General features: G+C 42.0%; 2 protein-coding genes across 3 annotated transcripts in view; one reads left to right on the top strand and one right to left on the bottom strand.

Moving 5' to 3' along the window:
• Positions 1-15,726, bottom strand: part of LPXN (leupaxin) — a 47,197-nt gene extending 31,471 nt beyond the window's left edge. Inside the window, exons 1-3 of the mRNA XM_033206885.1 lie at positions 15,545-15,726; positions 9,422-9,579; positions 3,149-3,195 (exon numbers count right to left, since the gene is read on the bottom strand). Coding sequence (XP_033062776.1) covers positions 3,149-3,195; positions 9,422-9,579; positions 15,545-15,557 — 218 coding nt within the window. The 5' untranslated portion in view covers positions 15,558-15,726. The remainder of the gene's footprint in view (positions 1-3,148; positions 3,196-9,421; positions 9,580-15,544) is intronic.
• Positions 15,727-17,070: 1,344 nt separating this feature from the next.
• The window catches only part of ZFP91 (ZFP91 zinc finger protein, atypical E3 ubiquitin ligase), a 51,086-nt gene continuing 47,976 nt past the window's right edge, over positions 17,071-20,180 (top strand). For both annotated transcript variants that reach the window (XM_033206884.1, XM_033206883.1), the window contains exon 1: positions 17,071-19,767. In XM_033206884.1, coding sequence (XP_033062775.1) covers positions 19,424-19,767 — 344 coding nt within the window. In that variant the 5' untranslated portion in view covers positions 17,071-19,423. The remainder of the gene's footprint in view (positions 19,768-20,180) is intronic.

Raw genomic sequence — 20,180 nt, 5'->3', positions numbered from 1 at the left:
AAGAAGTGAAATCACTGGGTCAAAAGGTATAAAAAGGTAACTGACTGTGGAATCATGTTTGTAATCAACATTAATCAACAAAGCTTAGCTAACAACGCACCAAACCAAAACCCTCTGTCTCACGACCACACAAGCCTTTTCTCTCTCATCTGCACAAAGATGCAAAGCCACAAATAAAAGTAAATATTCTGTCTTTCACTAAATATATTTTCAAAAATGAAAACACACACTTACTACTTATCTTTATGTATTTACCAGCCAGGAAAAAAGTAGAAGAAAAGTGGATACTTTTCTCTCTTAAGAAGAAAAGACTATCTTTTGGATACGACATGTCTCATGTTCACTTATTTTTGATCATTTAACAACAAGGAAAATATAAGAGGAAAATGGATATCTCTTAAGATAAAAGATTTATCTTTTAGATACGACATGGCCCTCTACTAGATGCAAGATTTTTTATTTTAATCTGAGAGCAAAAATGGTCAAGTATGCAAGTAATTGATTCAATCCATCTTGGATGTTTCCAAGAAGGTACAGTGGAGCTTTTTCTCACAGCTCGGTCAGTCATAATCCCTTGGTAGGTGCTGCCACAGGCAAATGGCTTGGGAATACCAAAGGCAGCAGGACTGTGAACACATTCTGCTGCCCTATGCCCAAATGTAGAATAAATGCAGTTTCTTAGCAGGGCTTGTATATTCCTAAAAACCGTCCCATCTCACAGTTGGGGCAAATTTGTGCTTATTCAAAGAATTCCTACTGGTTTTTAACTAGAGTCCTAGTGCAGTGTAGAAAGGGAAACAGATCATTGTTATAATACTCCAACAGTTATTGAGTAAATAGTATAAAATTCTGTATAAGAAATGAGAGACTTTGAAGAGTTAATGATTACAAATTAAAGTGCCTGCTGCAGGAAATATTCCTGAAAAGAGAAGAGCCTTTGATTCGTTCCCTGACCTTTTGAAGATAGTAAAGATGCTTGGCTATGTCATCAGCAGCAACTTACTTCATTGCTCAGAGATTTCAGTAACACAAATCACAAAAGATGCATCTAAAAGAATCCAGACTTAAGCGAGGGGCTTCATTGTGCTGAGTTTTTTTTCCCCTACTTATTTCTCTGTTATATTTTTATGACTTGTTCCTCTAGATTATTAGCAGAATTATTTTTGTTTATGGAAAAGATACATTTCTAAATTATTGCTTATGTTGCTATTGATATGTAACTATACTAGAAATGTTATTCCATTGTTATATTCAGATCTAGTATTGAAAATACTTTCAAGGTATGTTAAAAGCAATGTTTAGTTCATTTAAGCAAGTCAGAGTACATAGCAGAAACAGAATGCAGGAATATAGTTTGTGTGTCTAATATCCCATTTATATGCTATTCTTGCCAGCTCAGAGTGACACCAGTCTCAGGGATGTGCATCCATCTATTATATATTTACTAGGTCATCTGGATTTTATGTCACTCTCCCACAGAGGCCTGCCTACACAGCAAGTATCATTCAGTAATGGGGAGTACCTCAAAGTTGCCAGTCAGGAAAACACAAACTACATGCGTACACAGAAAGAATTTAGTCCAGAAAGTTGATTACACAGGTGAGGGGAGAGCTAAGAAGCAAAACAGAAGACACTGAGTAACCCAGAAGCCACTACTACCCCTAAGCCAAAGGGACAAAGAAAAGAGGAAAAGTTACCAGAACTAGGGGCCCAAGTCAACAGGCAGAAGCTGAAACCACAGCAGACCTGTTGTGCTCCAGCTGAAGTCATAAAGAAGATAAAGCTGCTGACAGAGATCCTGTGGAAATAGAGCGACTTGAGGGGGAAATGCCCTGGATTTCATTGCTTTTTACCCTGCAGTCTTTCCACAGTGCCTCCCATTGGTTGAAGACAGTGAGGACCAACTCATCTTGGAGCCTGGAAAACCCAAGGGGTCAGCTCCCCTGGAGCAAGAGAAGGAGGAAATCATGGGAAATAGGCCAGAGAGGCCCATACTATGAGGAAGAGAGTGTCAATAAGTTAGTATTGGTAGACCATCAATTAATCAGTGCCAGATATACAGGCTGTTGGTTGGGCTAGTTTTCATGTTATATGTTCATGCATTCACTCGCATTTCTTTTGGAGTCTTGGTTTCCTAGATTTAAGAAACCAAGTATTTACTGAGAACCTATTGTGTGCCAGCCACTTTTTGTTATTGTTTTGCTTTGTTTTTACTTTTCATAGGGGTTTCAGGGACTGGGGAGGGACTAGGAGGAATTCTCACCTGGCAACATCCTTGGAACTAGAACAAACTGGCAATATGTATCAACAAATTGAACTCACCTTCACCAAAGTAAAAAGCATCCTTAAGAGGGAAGTTTTAAGAAAACTTCTTGTAGCACAGTTCTTGCCTTATTTTTGCCTTGCATGTGTGCACTACTGACTGCAATCCTGAAACCAAATAAGGTGTAGTCTAGCACTCTTTCCCAAGCATGAATCTTTACTATCTATATTTTATGCCCTTTAATTTGTTTTCCAGAAAGTTGTCTGATGTTAAAAATTGCAAGCTATAACTAAGGAGAGAATAAGTAAATTAACCTTTTTATTTTTTCAGACTGCCAATTCTGCTTTAGCCAGGAGAAATTATTTAGTAAGCGTATCTGTTTCAATATGGAACTTCTCATAAAAGGAAATCCCTCTACCCATTATATAAATTTTGAGCAAATATGGAAAGAAAAAGTAAATACTCATCAGTTGGCCATGGAGACCCACTGTCTTAGTTTAACCCTCATCCTAGCTTTGACATTGCTAGAATCTTGCTAACGTTTCTTCAGGTGTGTTTTATCTTTCAGGAAACTGAAGCGTAACATCTGGAATAGTGTGGACAAAGCATCTGTGGTAACTCTGGGAGGATTTACACTTTTTTAGGTGGTAATGGACATAGCAGGGCCCACTAGCCTAGACAACCCCTCCAGAAGCCAGGCACCTTTAGAAGTTGTCAAGTGAGCTTTGCAGAATTCTACCAATGTTCAAAGACTACGGAAAGAGGAGGATGATATGGGAGTTCTAATAATAAACACTTGCAAAACAAATTATCACCCAAACAAAGATTGATAACAATGATCTACTAACTTTAATTTTTAAAAGCATTTAATAGAAAAAAAAATACCTGTAGACATTGAGCTCCTGGATATTGGTGGTATACACGAGCTGCGCCTAAAATATGTAAGTGACAAGAGAAGAGCAAAGAATAAATTTTTGTTATCAGAATGTTGAGGCTTAATGATACCCATGGTTAATAGATGTTTGTAGCTTTTAAAGGGGACTGACAAGTGGCATATCTATAAGTTCTTCTTTCACAAGACAGGGGAATTACCAGCCATCCCACAAAGAAAAGCCAAATTCTAAACAGAGTAGTTGGCATGTGAACAAACACTGGCAGCCCCTTCTTGCCTAAAAACCACCGAAATAGAGTAGTTGATCCTCCTTAGATTAGAACCATAAAACAAATAAAATGGGTCAGAGCTAAGCTCCTTTAACTAAACAGGATGGTGTCTAGGGGGACACTATAATGTTATTAAAGTTGACATATGAAAAGAAATAACATGTGAATCTATAAGGTGGTTGGCCGGCAATTCATTTGTTTATTGAACAAATATGTATTGAGGGCCTGTCATGTGCCAGGACTGAGGATGTAGCAGTCAAAAAGCAAAACAATCAAATCAAAACTGTAAGCCCTGCAGTTTACATTCCGGTGGTGCAAAACAGATAATAAAGAAATTAATATGCAAAATTAATCTTTTGGATAGAAGATGGGAAGTGGGGGGGCGATGGCAATTATAAATATACTGATCAGGGAAGGACTCACTGAGAAGAGGATGCTTGAGCAAGGACTTATATAGGAGGTGAGGAAGGAAAGCAAGTATCTGGGGTCACATGATCCAGGTGGAAAGGCCATCAGGAAAAGCACCTGGAGCTTCTGTGGAACCATGAGAAGGACAGTGTGGCCTGAGCAGAGTGAACCAGGGACACAGGGGCAGCAAGTAAAGAGGCCAAATCATGCAGATGGGGTGGCCACGTCACCAAATGCTCAGACTGGGATATTTTTTAGAAAGAAAAGGGGTTCCAAAAGTCGCCATATTATATCACTTTTAAAATATGTGTTTATTGGCTGGGCACGGTGACTCATGCCTGTCATCCCAGTACTTTGGGCACCCAAGGCAGGCGGATCACGAGATCGGGAGATCAAGACCATCCCGGCTAACACGGCGAAACCCTGTCTCTACTAAAAATACAAAAATTTAGCTGGGAGTGGTGGTGCGCACCTATTATCTCAGCTACTCAGAAGGCTGAGGCTTGGAGAATCACTTGAACCCGGGAGGCGGAGCTTGTAGTGAGCCGAGATCGCACCACTGCACTCCAGCCTGGGTGACAGGGTGAGACTCCATCTCAAAAAAAAAAAAAAAAAAAAAAAGAAAAAAAAAGTTTATTGACCCGAATTTGGTCTTATTATATTAGTGGAGCTATAAGATAATTCTATCCAAAATTTATTTTCAAAATAAAAATTTCCTGAAATATCTTAAAGTGATACAAACATGTGAACACTCAAGCAACTTTAAAAAAATATTGGCCAGGCATGGTGGCTAACACCTATCATCCCAGTACTTTGGGAGGCCAAGGCAGGCACATCATTAGAGGTCAGGAGAGTTTGAGACCAGCCTGGTCTTAAGTGATCAGACACAGTGAAACCCCGTGTCTACTAAAAATACAAAAAATTTACCAGGTATGGTGATGGGTGCCTGTAGTCCCAGCTACTCGGGAGGCTGAGACAGGAGAATTGCTTGAACCCAGGAGGCGGAGGTTGCAGTGAGCTGAGATCACGCCACAGCACCCCAACCTGGGCAACAGAGTGACACTCTGTCTCAAAAAAAAAAAAATTGATTATCTGAACATTTTTAAATGGTACAGATAATTATTCTTGATATGTATTCACATACCTTAATTGGTTATTTAGATATTATTGTCCCTAGCATTGTGATGTGGACATTTTTCAGGAACATGTGTTTTTTTCCATTTTTTTAAAAAAACAGTTATTATTTTTACAAAACTGCAATTTTTTTTCAAAATTTCATTTTATGGTTAATATATTTGAAATTGTGGACAACTTTAATTGATGCTTCACTGTAGACTGTAATGTTTTTAACAGAGAACACATTTCTTCTCTAGATACTGATGAATCTGTAAGTTCTGCTAAATGAAGAATATTTTCATTTTTTATATTAAAATATGTAAATATTTCAGGCCAATATCGTCATAGGTGCTGTCTTTCTACCTTCATTCAAAGCACTTTTGTTCAATAATTTTCTTACAAGATAAAACTTTCAAGTTGTCTATATCTGTGATTGTTTTAACATTTTGCCAAATCTAGATATTGCAAAATCATAGACTTTCACAATTTTTCTCCATTTTGGTGGAGAATACAAATTTATGCAAATAAAATTAGAACTCAAAATACATCAAATATTTTTCTGAAGCACAATTGTCAAATTAGATAATTAAACCATATCTGCTTTCATCTTTTGATTTGTTCAATTCCTTCTTGGCTTTTGTAGGGAGAAATTGGAGCTTCTTCCTTTGCAAGCCTTATTTTACATAATTGTAACTTGCTAAAAGCTTCAAAGGCTGAATTTTCATGCTACATTCATTGAGTAATCGATCAAAAATTTTCAATTGGTCTTGAACATAATGCAATCTAAATTTGGGGTTGCTTTACAAAGTGGTTTTTCAAAGGCTCAGGCATTCCCAAAATCCAATTGATGACACGCAACACAGACAGGAATATACATATAGTAATTCTGAAATGTTTCCTTGCATGGTAGTATTTGATATCAGCTTCTGTCAGAAAAGTTTTGTAGATCAGTTATATAATCTGTGTGTGTGTGTGTGTGTGTGTGTGTGTATTTATTTATATTTATACATTTTGACAATTTGTTTCTATTTTGACCTACAGAATACTGCAGCTTGTTTGAATGCAGTCACAAATTTTGTGCACATTACAACCAATTCCAAGTACATTTCTGCTCCATAGCTTGTTAACTTGGTAAGACTATTTTATCGCAATGTGTGCTCTATTAACATTTGTATTCCTATTCTTAAAACAAAACAACAGTTTATCTTCAATGTTGAGCTTTTCAACTAAATTTACAGTGGCATTAACAACGTCAGATGTTTCACTTTTTGACTAGGAAATAAATTCTCACATATTTTATTTTGATTATTTGAATTAGATAAAAAACAAAATTGAAACATTTCGGAATTAATACATTTTTGAACTGACACCTTTAACGACACTATTATAAAAAACATTATTTGAAGGTTTGCAAAGGAAAATCATTCATTAATTATTACCAGCTTACTTACAAGGACAAGAAAATGTGGAATTGAAAATGAGCAAAATTAATTTGTGAGTTATTTGACACTAATGCGAAGGTGTGCTTCACAATGATATATACACAGGCCTCCAGCAGCTGCCATGTTGAAGTCATTTTAAGGCATGTTCTTCTTAAATTATTAACTTTGGAAATAGATGCCAAAGCTTCTTCACCATATTTGTACCTTCTGGTTTTCAAAGGGATAGTGAGCCTGTATGGTGCATGGTAAATATTGACAAATATTTTCCAAATGTTGCATATTCGTTATCAGCTTTATTGAGACAATTAAACATGTGTGTTTTGTTTTGGTTTTGTTTTGAGCTAACTGCTGAAAGGGTTTATTGTAAAATTGTAAAATTAAAAAGGTATTACCATATAATAAAAGAAGTAGAGCTTCACATATACAAATAATAACAAAACTGCTTTAATAAAACAATTAGGTTACACTATACTCTATGGCAAAATTACTTAGCCTCTATTTCCTAAAATTTGTATGACATTAAGCCACAATTTCTCCCATTTTCTACTGACTCTGAGGAGGTTCCATGCATCTCACAGGCCACCCACCACACGACCATGGGAGGGCATGAGTGGTGGTTTGCCAAGTGGCCAGCAGGGGGAAAAGCCTCAGAAATGTTTCTGCTACCACTGAAGATCAGAAGAGTTAGCTATCTCTGACTACTTGTGCTTGAGCTCTTAGCTTTAACAGCCAGCACCCTGGATATAATTCTTGAAAGGTTGCTGCTAGCTAGGTTTCATCTGAAAGGAATCAAGAAAAATGACAAGTTATCACTAGCCATCTTTTGCATTCAACCATAATTAAGTCAGAATTTGGCTGGGCACAATGGTTCATGCTTATAATCCCAGCACTTTGGGAACCTGAGACAGGCAAATCACCTGGGGTCAGGAGTTTAAGACCAGCCTAGTCAACATGGTGAAACACTGTCTCTAATAAAAATACAAAAATTAGCTAGGCATGGTGGTGCACGCCTGTAGTCCCAGATACTCAGGAGGCTGAGGCAGGAGAATCACTTGAACCTGGGAGGCAGCGATGGCAGTGAGCCAAGATTGCACCACTGCACTCCAGCCTGGGTGACAGAAAGAGACTCCATCTCGGGGGGAAAAAAAAAAGAACACTGTTCACTGAATATGTGTTCTATACACTGCTAGATGAGACCATGGAAGAAGCTGAAGTAGGTCTGTTAAGCCATACTGGCTTACTTAATGCAAATACTGGTAAGAAAACTTTAAACAAAATTGAAAATCTGGGGTAAAAAGTAAAGTTAATAGGATGTGACAAAAACAAGCATAAACCCAGGACTGTCTCAGGTAAACCAGGATATATGGTCACCCCAGAAAGACCAATGTAAGACTATGGCTTTTACTCCAAATGAGATAGGGAGTCATTGTGGGGTTTTGAGTAGAAGAATGACAGGGTCTGACTTTAGTTTTTAAAGGTGGCCCTGGCTGCTTGAGAACAGACTGTAGCGGGGGAAAGGGCAGGAGACCACTTAGGAGCCTACAGCTATAATCTAACATTGAGAACAAAGACAATGGTTCCCTAGTAGAGAGACAAATTCATATCCTTAAAACTGTGTATGTGTTTGGAGAAAAGAACAGTTAGGGGGTAAACCACCCCTGAGCTCAAATTTCAGGTCTGTGCTTCTGGTTATTTCATATAGGGAACAATGACGAATCAAAACATCGTAGTACAAAATTACCAGCTATGAAGAGCATCTACTTAATTCATCTTACACTAATTCCATTCTCATCAAGCAACCTTTTAATTATAACGTATGTCCATATAGACTTATCCATAGGAAGAGAATGCATATATGAGTAAATACAGCTGCTTTGCTTGATTGCTTTAACTGTAACCATAAATTAATAAATTTGATTTCTAAGTTCTGTGTTTTTGTTTTTTGTTTGTTTTTTGAGACAAGCTCTCATTCTGTCGCCCAGGCTGGGACGGAGTGGTGCAATCATAGCTCACTGCAGCCTCGACCACCTGGGCTTAAGTGATTCTCCTGTTTCAGCCACCTGAGTGGCGGGGACCACAGGCACATGTCACCACACCCTGCTCATTTTTAATTTTTCGTAGAGACAGGAGTCTCACCATGTGGCCCAGGCTGGTCTCAAATTCCTGGCCTCAAGTGATCCTCCCACCTCAGCCTTCCAAGGTGCTGAAATTAGAGGCCTGAGCCACTGCACCTGCCCTAGGTTTTTAAAATATATATATAATCACTTGTCAGTTTGGTTAGCTTCAGTTGGTTCCCTAGAGCTTCATCATCTCTGTGTAAACTAATAATTGAATTTCCTAATCTATTCAGCAGAAAATAAGACCTGGGAAGTGGTGACCCTAAAAAGTCACTCTGAGAAGACTTCAAACATTCCAGTCAAACAGCAATAGGCATCTCTGATGCCCCCACAGTAACAGAATATTCCCAGTGAATCAGACAATACTCTGCCTGTGACCATGCGCTTATTAGAAAAAATTTAGTTCTTGGCCGGGCACGATGGCTCATGCCTGTAATCCCAGCACTTTGGGAGGCCGAGGCAGGCAGATCACCTCAGGTCAGGAGTTCGAGACCAGCCTGGCCAACACAACGAAACCCATCTCTACTAAAAATACAAAAATTAGCCAGGCGTGGTGGTGCGTGCCTGTAATCCTAGCTACTTGGGAGGCTGAGGCAGGAGAATCACTTGAACCTGGGAGGTGAAGGTTGCAGTGAGCCAAGATCATGCCACTGCACTCCAGCCTTCGAGATGGAGTGTGACTGTCTCAAAAAAAAAAACATTAGTTCTCAAAAACTCAAACTCATTCCTCTGTGACAATTTTCTCAATTCTCCTCCTCTTTCCAAAAACATCTTTAGATTAACACTGAGGCATTATTTTTTCTCTTTCTTGGATATATTATTCTTCTTTCATATCATTTTATGTGGGATACAATTAGTTTTCAGAAATGCACTCAAACATCCATGTTTAAGGACTATAATAAATGAAAAGTTACCGGCAAGGGACTTGTGTTATCCTGAACAGAAAGGATCTCTGAAGTCTCGTCAAGGTTACTCTCCTTTCTGGAATGTTGATCCAGGGCAAGAGGAGCTGGGTTGGAATATTCATCACTGTCCTGAAGGGTGGAGCGTTCCAGTTCCTCCAATAAGGCATCTACACCATAAGAAGTAAGAGAGTCATGACAGAGAATATTTAAGTCTCTAAAGTCATTTTCTCCTTAAGTATCTTCACTGTGCCCACATTCATCTCCTTCTTTTCTTCAGTTATGGCTATTTTCAAATACTTTCCCTTATTCCTTATTTCACTTCAAGAATGTGGTGAATTCTATCAAGAAATGTTTAATGCCTCCATAAATTGTGGTTTGTTTCTTATTTTCTATGGTTGCATTCAATTTCATAGTCTCATGCTATAATTTGATTTTTTATACTACACGTATTAATTTTCATCATTCATTTAGGGTAGACTGCCCACAAATATCCCTAATTATTTAGAAAAAATAAAACTGGGCTGGGTATAGTGGCTCATGCCCGTAATCTCAGCACTTTGGAAGGCTGAGGTGGAGAATCCCTTGAGCCCAGGAGTTCCAAAACATAGCAAAATCCAGTCTGTATTAAAATACGAAAAAGTCAGCCCAGCATGGTGGCGTGCACCTGTGGTCCCAGTTACTCGGGAGGCTGAGGTGGGAGGATCACCTGAGCCTAGGTGAGCCTGCGGTGAGTCGAGATCACGCCACCACACTTCAGCAGCCTGGGCCAAAGGAGTGATACACTGTGTCTCCAAAAAAGAAGAGGAAGAAGAAAAAAACACACAGACAAAAAAAGAAAAAAGAAAGAAAGAAAAAAAAATCCTAAATGCTTTTTTCTATCAGAAAAATATAAGCAATTATATCACCATTTTTCAAAACATACGAGGGAAATAACACTTTTTTTTTTTTTTTTTTGAGACAGAGTCTTGCTCTGTCGCCCGGGCTGGAGTGCAGTGGCCGGATCTCAGCTCACTGCAAGCTCCGCCTCCGGGTTTACGCCATTCTTCTGCCTCAGCCTCCCGAGTAGCTGGGACTACAGGCGCCAGCCACCTCGCCCAGCTAGCTTTTTGTATTTTTCAGTAGAGACGGGGTTTCACCGTGTTAGCCAGGATGGTCTCAAACTCCTGACCTCGTGATCCGCCCGTCTCGGCCTCCCAAAGAGCTGGGATTACAGGCTTGAGCCACCGCGCCCGGCCAACACTTATTCTTAATCCTAATTTTTTTTTTTTTTTTTTTTGAGACGGAGTTTCGCTCTGTCGCCCAGGCTGGAGTGCAGTGGCCGGATCTCAGCTCACTGCAAGCTCCGCCTCCCGGGTTCACGCCATTCTCCTGCCTCAGCCTCCCAAGTAGCTGGGACTACAGGCGCCCGCCACCTTGCCCGGCTAGTTTTTTGTATTTTTTTAGTAGAGACGGGGTTTCACCGTGTTAACCAGGATGGTCTCGATCTCCTGACCTCGTGATCCGCCCGTCTCGGCCTCCCAAAGTGCTGGGATTACAGGCTTGAGCCACCGCCCCCGGCATATTTTTTCTTAAATCTTAACAATTATCCTGAGCACATAATAAAATTCTCAAAGCAAGGTATAAGTATTCTGTCCTTTAGGGTGTGGAGAGAAAAAATGGGGAGAAAACTGAGATATTACAAAATCAAGTAAGATGTTGCAATTTAAATAGTTGGGATTTGTTACTCTCGTAGTTTTTTTTTTTTTTTTGGAAAAGTATTTTACTAGTACGTATCTGTTATAATGAAATAAATAATAATAAAAAGTAACACATGCCAGGCACTGTGCTCAGGAGTGTACACATTTCATTTAATCATCCTAACACTTTGAGGCAGATGATATTATTGTCCTTATTTGGTAGATCACAAGAAAGAGACAAAAATAATTTGCTTAAGCTCATGAGTGCAGAACCAGGACTTGAATCTGGGCTATCTGATCCCTAGCCCCTGCACTACCTGAAAGTTAGGAGTTCCAGTCTCCTGTCTTAGACATATTCTCTGGGTTATCTTGAGCATGTCATGTCCTTCTCTGATGCAGTTTCCTCATCTACATAACAAGGCAATTGGATTAGAACAGTATTTTTCAAATTATGGCTCAATACCCATTAGTGGATCTCTAGCGGATTTCTTACCACAGGTTATAGTTTTCGAACTTTAAACACAGAATTATATTATATCTAAGGACCTGTCTACATCTGAAGTTCTCACATAAGGAAAATAAACTTCACAGGTCATGTAAAAAAAAAACCCAGATTTTTCATTTATTTTAGATTTTGGAGGAATGAATATTTCTTAATGGCATTAGAAGAGATCTAATCCTTTTTTTTTTTTAACACATGAAATCTACAGAGCTTTCATAATCATTCATTTCTCAAAAATGTTGACTTTTATGTACCATTTTAGAGATAAGCAAACTGAACTAAACTTTAGGGCAAATTAATAACTGTAATGGGAAAAAAGAGATGAGGGGGAACCTATAGCATTAAAAAGTCGAGAGACTTACAATTAATTTCAGTGTATGAACTTTATTTGGATAGTTAAATCTGCTTAAAAATGAAACAATCAAGACTATTGCACACTGACTGGATATTAAACAATATCAAGTAAGTACTGTTTATTTTAAGTGAAATAATTATATGTGATAATATTAAGTAATTCTGTTAAGTTTTTAGGTGTGATAATGGTATTTCACAATTTTTTTTTTTTTTTTTTTTTTGAGACGGAGTCTCGCTCTGCCGCCCAGGCTGGAGTGCAGTGGCTGGATCTCAGCTCACAGCAAGCTCCGCCTCCCGGGTTCACGCCATTCTCCTGCCTCAGCCTCCGGAGTAGCTGGGACTACAGGCGCCCGCCACCTCGCCCGGCTAGTTTTTTGAATTTTTTAGTAGAGACGGGGTTTCACAGTGTTAGCCAGGATGGTCTCGATCTCCTGACCTCGTGATCCGCCTGTCTCGGCCTCCCAAAGTGCTGGGATTACAGGCTTGAGCCACCGCGCCCGGCCTGTTTCACAATATTAAGGAATTACTATTAAAGCTGTTATGGTTATGGCAATGGCATTACAGTTATATGTATAAACATATTTATTTATTTTAGAGGTTAGTGCTAAAATATTTACAGATAAAATGACATCTGAAATTGTTTTAACATAATTACAGCGGTGAAAGGAATGGGTGGGCATATATATGAAATAAGATTGATGAAAAATTGTTTAAACTGGTTGATGGGTATATCAGAATTCATTAAACTATTTTCTCTACCTTTGCATATTTAAATTTCTTTATAATAGAAGGTTTTTAAAAAGAAGTACAAATAGGCCGGGAGCAGTGGCTCATGCCTGCAATTCCAGCACTTTGAGAGGCCAAGGCAGGCGGATCGCCTGAGGTCAGGAGTTCGAGACCAGCCTGACCAACATGGAGAAACCTGGTCTCTACTAAAAACACAAAATTAGCCAGGCAAGGTGGCACATGCCTGTAATCCCAGCTACTCGGTAAGGCTGAGGCAGGCGAATATTTTGAACCTGGGAAGCGGAGGTTGCGGTGAGCCGAGACCGCGCCATTGTACTCCAGCCTGGGCAACAAGAGCAAAACTCCGTCTCAAAAAAAAAAGGGGGGGAGACAGAAGAAAGGATAACTAAGGTAGAAAGAGAAAGAAAACTTTTTGCCTCAGATTTTTATTAGCCAGACCCCACACCAAATTTGAGAATTTTGAATTTTTATTCTGCATCTTTCAATTAAGCTAGACCCACTTTCTTTTCAATTTTCTAAGCTTTGCTCTAACTAGAAGCTAAAGATCCTCCTGAGCTCAAAATTAAAAGCCATTTACAATAAAGAGTATAAGAAAGAGGAAAACATACCACTAAGAGCAGGAAGTTGCCCTCAGAAGCACCAGCTAACCAAAGTTATCAAAACTCTTCTTTCTGGGTCATGAGTTATAGGCTTTTCTCTTCCTGTTTCATGAGTCTGCATATCACCAACACTCTGAGGTTATTATGCCTTTTGCCAGATTTTGTAATTGGAAGATGACTCATTTCAGTATGACAAATACGGGATTCCTGGAGGGTGGGGGCGGGGGAAGCGGGTACTAGACTGAAGACTCTATAATTCTTCTCTGTAGTCTTTTACTGTGGAGATGAAATAATATCAATATTAACATGAAAGGAATAAAGTGAGGTCTCTTGGGAGTCCCTATGGGTTGCATGGATTTCATTCGGAGGCAGAATCTGCTCCTGGTTCCTCTTTATCTATCATGCCTAATGCCTATGTAATGAGGGTTTAGGTAAAACCTTTTGGGTGGATACAAGCTGCTAGCCTCCGAGGCACTACTGCAGACAGGAAATATTTGCACACTTGAGCCAACCTGTCCTCGATGCAATTTCTCTGCCAGCAGGAAGAAAGATCCACACCAAGTCTCAAGGGTAGTTACTGGGCTGATGACAATTTGAAGAAACTGTTGAAGTGTAGCCATCAACAGCCTGCGGAGATGTAGCCAACTGGATAATCTGCACAAATGCTAGCTTCCAGGCTAGTTCGTACTTTCTGTATTTCAGGACAAGATTTATCTAACATCTAGCCTGCTCAGGACATGCAAAACAACATAAATTTCTGTTAAATCTGGGTTACTTCATTGGCCAGAACACCAGAACCAACAAACTTCTAAAATAGGAGAGCACCTTGTTGCTTAGTTTTGGTGTCAGGTGTTCCCGACAATGACACTGAAAAAGTTATTTTCTTTTTCTTAGTTTTCTCATCTGAAAAAGAAGTGGATAATACCTATTTCAGAGGGTTGCTGCAGACACTAAAATCATTAACATATGTAAAAATGTCAGTTTTTGCTTGACTCACTAAATTAGTTTCCTTTTGAATTATTTGCCATGAAAGCCATTCGGTGTCCTCCCCGCCAAAAAAAAAAGAAAGAAAAGAAAAAAAGGAAAAAGAAAAAAGGCCCTAGCCCTAGTGGAACTCAAGCAGAAATTCACGTTCTTCCAGCACTCACGTAGGATAAGAATTTGGATTCTACCCCAAGTCCAAAAAAGAGTCTGGCTCAGTATCAAAATAGACTTTACCGCCAAAGCAGTTTGATATTTATTAAACACTACCTTTTTCTCTTCATTGACATCTCTTGCCTCCTGGTAATCTGCCCTTTACTTTTCCTGTTTCTCCAGCTTTGAAATCACATGCCATTTTTTTTAAGACAATGTAACAATGTGCAAGATATTTTTTGTTGTTGTTTTTTGCACTTTTGACATATCCCATCCCCAATCACACCCCAAACCAGGACACTGTGGAATTAATACAGCTTGGAAATTGGGTAAAGTTGAGTGACTCAATGTTAGTTAGATGCTGGCAACAGATGTTGGCAAAGGCTATGGAATGAGTCCCAAGAATGACAAATCTTACATTACTCCAAAGGTTTGAAATCCAGGATCTCTCTGGATAATGTGAATAATAGTTCTACTGCTGGTTTTAATTGCCTTGGAGTGGAAGGAGGTGTCATATTTTCAGGCCATAGTAATCTCTTCCTCCAGAATTCTTCTGAATAAAAAGCTTAACAACAACATCACTAGAGTTAGAGTGCTATGCCTTCTTGATTTAAGACTAAAACATGGAACAAATGAAACCACTCTGTCCTTTTTCCAACCTCTACAGATCCCTCATTCCTATACTTCTAGTCTTTTGTCTTCCTCATAACACCCCAACTCCTTTTTTGCTCTTTCTTTTCTTCCTCAAATCATATCTCTGCATTGTCTTGCTATGTGGCCATCCTATGATCTCCAGTGAACTCCAAAGGGCAAAATGCCCATAATAAAACAGCAATTTCAATCACAATCCAGTCCAAAAGTATTTGCCAAGAGTTTACTCTGCGGTTAGCACCAAACTCTCCATCTATTTTGCCACTGCAAACAGTGAGCCCATGGTTCCCCAAAACAATCATAGTTCCTCATGCTTCACTCTTGGCAGGGCTGAGGACAGGAGAGAAGTGAAAATAAAATCTTCCGTTACTACCCTCAGTCTAAACAGAAGTATACCCCACCATACACGAAGATGGCAGCCAAGTCTTCACTCCCTCAGAGTTTCTCCTCCAAGAAGCTCCTCACTCACCTAATTCTTCCATTGTCCTACATCCAAGATGCTCTTGTCTCACAGGCCCTGAGGAACAGCTTTGGCATGTGCTGAAGAAGAGGACCGCAAAAGAACTGGATGAGACAGCATAAGGCAGCCTCTATAACCCTTTTGGTTCCTGTATTTGCTTAGCACTTCCTCTCTTTTGATTTGGTGAGCTTTTTTTTTTTTTTTTCATAGGTTATACAGTTTTAAAAATGGCATTGACATAGAAAGGTAGATAGTGAGATTTGAGTTATGGTAGTGCACTGGCCAGGGTGATAAAGATTCAAAATTAATTTTGCAAAAATTGACGACCTACTCTGTGCCAGGATTCATCTTGGATTCATGGGAATGGCAGACTTACACTTGCGTTTTTTCCAAGTGTAGGTACCCCACTCTAACTGAGCATCTACCTTTCTTTTGTTTTTTCCTTTCTGTGAAGCTGGGGAACCACAGAGGCATAGTTTCCGTCTTAAAATTTCCATCAGAGTTGACCAGCATCCATTTCATTTTGTTGTCTTTATTTATTCAGAAATTATGCTTATCTGCTTTCCTGCATGGATTATAAATCCTTAAAAGTAGGGCAGAAGTGGATTCATGCTTGGATTCTCAGGGCCTGGCTTACTCAGTGGTCCAAAAAGCAAACATCTATGGGGGGGTCACAAAGAAGGAAGCGAGGTTTGACACCAGATGTTAAACTGTGTGCATCTCAGTTAAGCATAATCCCTGTCTAGATATGCTGCCTTACAGCAATTTCTCTGGAAAGTGACACTGAGGTTAACTCTTCACTTTTTTTACCCCTGCGATTTATTCACCTTGAATGAAACATTTACAAAAGGCCTACTATGAAAAGGCAATATGTAAGGAACTATAATTATGGCCCTGTGAAGTAGATCCCCCCCCACTTTTTACCAATGGTGAAATAGGTTCACGGAATAGCAACTTGCTATAATTAATTGGTAGCTTTGCTACTTACTATAAGACTTCAAAGTCTGCGATCTTTCCTCTACAACACAGTAGTTTTTTTAATTTTTTAAGAGACAAGCTGTCTGTCACCCAGGCTGGCATGCAATGGTACCAGCATAGCTCAGTGTAACCTCGAACGGGAACTCCTGGACTCAGGCGATCTGCCCTTCTCAGTTTCTGGAGTAGCTAGGACCAGAGGTGCATGCCATCACGCCACTAAGTTAGCTTAAAAACTTTATTTTTGGCCGGGCGCGGTGGCTCAAGCCTGTAATCCCAGCACTTTGGGAGGCCGAGACGGGCGGATCACGAGGTCAGGAGATCGAAACCATCCTGGCTAACACGGTGAAACCCCGTCTCTACTAAAAAAATACAAAAAACTAGCCGGGCGAGGTGGCGGGCGCCTGTAGTCCCAGCTACTCCGGAGGCTGAGGCAAGAGAATGGCGGGAACCCAGGAGGCGGAGCTTACAGTGAGCTGAGATCCGGCCACTGCACTCCAGCCCGGGTAACAGAGCCAGATTCCGTCTCAAAAAAAAAAAAAAAAAAAAAAAACTTTATTTTTATTTATTTTTGTTTTTTATTTTTTATGTAGAGGGTGGTCTCCCTATGTTGCCTAGGCTGGTCTGGAAGTTGTGGGCTCAAGGGATCCTCCCACTTTGGCATCCAAAAGCGCTGGGATTCCGGGGGTGGACTACCACATCCAGCCCACAGTGGCTTTTTTTTTTTTTAAGGAACAATTCATTCTTCATTCTACTGTCTGTACATTTTTTTTTGAAAGATTTCTCCTCTGTATTACTTTGAGCATCCATTAGATGTCAGCACTGTTCCTTCCAAAAGTCTGCTCACTGCAAACTCAATCTGAAAAAGTTTCCATTGACACTATGCCAATCGATTGTTACAACTGAAAATGACATTAGCCCTATGAAAATGTAAAATACTCAGTAGAGAACATCAAACATTTGTCTAATATGAAGTGGTATCTGAGTCAAAGTACTGGAAGGAAAAATGTACTTTAGGACTTGTCTACAGTTTAACTGAATGACTAATGTGAAATTTAAAATTGGATCCCCAGATCTTGTTTCCAGCTTCTTTCTTCTGGGGCTTTTAGCCCTGGATGCTTTATTTTCCAGGGGTAAAGGGTGTTCTTGCAAATCGTTCCTTGATTGTTATGGATGAAAGGAAAAAAGAAATGCGAGAGGCCCACTGCATCACCAACTGCAACGGAAACTCCATTTGATGAATCAGGAAGACAAATTAACGTCACACGCTAGTGTGCAGAAAAGTAACTTCTGATAAAGTTGCTATTGTATAAACCGCAGAAGCACATGGCTTCCGGCGCAGAGCTTAAGAGACCCTTTAGCTTCTCAGTGTGGGTCACCAGAGGCAGGTCACGCTAACAACCCTTTCGCCTTCCTCCAGGTCGGGCACCGCAGCCAAGTTAAGCAACCGACGAAGGCTTCTTGGTGTCCCAACAAGGTCTAGTAGAAAAGCAACTTTATAATTCGTTTCATAATTCGTTTCACAGATTTTATTAAGAGCCAACTGAGTAGTGGGCCTTGTACTAGGACTCCGAGGGCCAGATGACTCCACGGAACCACATCCATTCCCTGACCTCTAGGAGCTCACAGGTGAGTGACTTACATAGGGGACGACGAGATCAATAATGTAGACATGAACGCTGGCTAGCCAGTTCCAGAGGAGGTGTCATCTGACCAAACCAAGGTAAGTCTGGGCAATTACGCAGACACCCCGAGAAAGGTACGCCAACGCCCAGATAAAAAGTAAGAAAAAATAGGAAAAACCCTCCCATCAGACCAGCAATTGGCTAAACGTTTGAGCCCGGATGTACGACACGCGTTTCCCGACCTAACCCGGAAACACTGCCTCCCGAAAAAAACATTAAACGCTAGGCTGCGGAAAGTAAACTACCTTTCCCGTCGTGAATCAGTCAGAACCTCCCAGCATCCTCTCTGTCTCTGGTTTCCCATCTATTTTTTTCCTAAAGCCTAGGCGAAATAAGACTTCATCTCCCAGAATGCCCTTGTTAAGTTAACGGTGCGCATGCGCCAGGAGGCGGGCCCTCGTTGCCCCCACAACCCCGCCTCCGTTTTGCCGCCGCCATTTTTTCAGAGACTTTCATCCGGCAACCGACGGGGCTTTTTTTCTTAAAGGAGAAGCGACAGCTCAAAATACTACCCCCTTCTCCGCGCAAGATCTGGCGGCGCTGGGGACAGAAAGGCCAAAGACAGGAAAGTGGGGTAGGGTGGAGGCGGAAGAATGCCCAGGCTACCACTGCGGCCTAAAGAAGAATAGAAAGAGCCCTTGCGGCATCAGTGGCTCCTTAGGGAGGCAGGTGCGCGCGCAGCCAGTCTAGGGTGCGCGTGAGGCGGGGAAAGAGGTGCGATTTCTTCTCACCCGCCTCCCTCGCGAGACCTGCCCCTTCGTACTACCCCTAGCGCGCATTGAACTCTGGAGGGGGGGAAAAGGTCACTTTGGGATTGTCGCGAGACAGCCGTTTAACGGTGAGAACGGGTGCGCGGGGAAGGAAACCTCGCGCGCTCCCTTTTAGCCGTTTCCTGATTGGCTGAAGGAAGGGGTGGGGGAGGGAACCTGGAACGTCGCTGCGTGTAAGACCGCGAGGGGCGGGGTGAGGAAGACTGTCCGCCTCTCCGATTGGCCCGCTGAGCGTCTGTGGCGGGCGCGCGCGCGCGCCGCCAGCGGTAGCAAACCTTGAGTGGCAGGGGGTGGGGGGGGCGCCCTCGGAGCCGGGCGGAGGGGAGGGGGGAAAGAGGAGCGCAGGGTGAGAGTGAGCCGGAGGCTTCGGGAGGCGAGGGGGCGGGGGGAGCAGCGCCGAGGCCGCCGCCTCCGCCTCCGCCGCCTGGGACTAGGGGGTGGGGGACGGACAAGCCCCGATGCCGGGGGAGACGGAAGAGCCGAGACCCCCGGAGCAGCAGGACCAGGAAGGGGGAGAGGCGGCCAAGGCGGCTCCGGAGGAGCCCCAACAACGGCCCCCTGAGGCGGCCGCGGCGGCGCCTGCAGGGACCACTAGCAGCCGCGTGCTGAGGGGAGGTCGGGATCGTGGCCGGGCCGCTGCGGCCGCCGCCGCCGCTGCAGCTGTGTCCCGCCGGAGGAAGGCCGAGTATCCCCGCCGGCGGAGGAGCAGCCCCAGCGCCAGGCCTCCCGACGTCCCCGGGCAGCAGCCCCAGGCTGCGAAGTCCCCGTCTCCAGTACAGGGCAAGAAGAGTCCGCGACTCCTGTGAGTAACAGTCTTTCAGGCGGTGGGAAAGACCCCCCTCTGTCCGTACGCAACCCTCTCGGCTCCCGTAGCGCCTGCTCCACGTGACATCCTGCTTGCTCTGCCCCCTGCCGGCTCCGCACGCTAGATGTCACACCGTTTCCCCGGGAGCCTCCATGCCTCGTCTCTGCGCCACCCTCCCTTCTGTCTCGTACCCTCGCCTGTCGGGCCGCTTTCCCACTCCCCGAAATCATCTTTTGACACACCCCTGCACTAGCTAGTGATCCACCTCCTCCCTGCCACCCGCAGGCTCATCCCTCTCTCTGGCATCCGCACCCCCTTTGTCAACCTATCCCTTTCCTTTAGGCGACTCTCCAGTATTACATCACATGCCCTTTAGGGAATCCACAGCCCGATTATAGCCTTCAAAAATG

The sequence above is a fragment of the Trachypithecus francoisi genome, unplaced genomic scaffold (genome assembly GCF_009764315.1).
Source record: "Trachypithecus francoisi isolate TF-2019V2 unplaced genomic scaffold, Tfra_2.0 Lachesis_group8, whole genome shotgun sequence".
Lineage (NCBI taxonomy): Eukaryota > Metazoa > Chordata > Mammalia > Primates > Cercopithecidae > Trachypithecus > Trachypithecus francoisi.
Note: the sequence above shows the minus strand (reverse complement) of the source record. Positions and strands in the feature narration are given on the sequence as shown.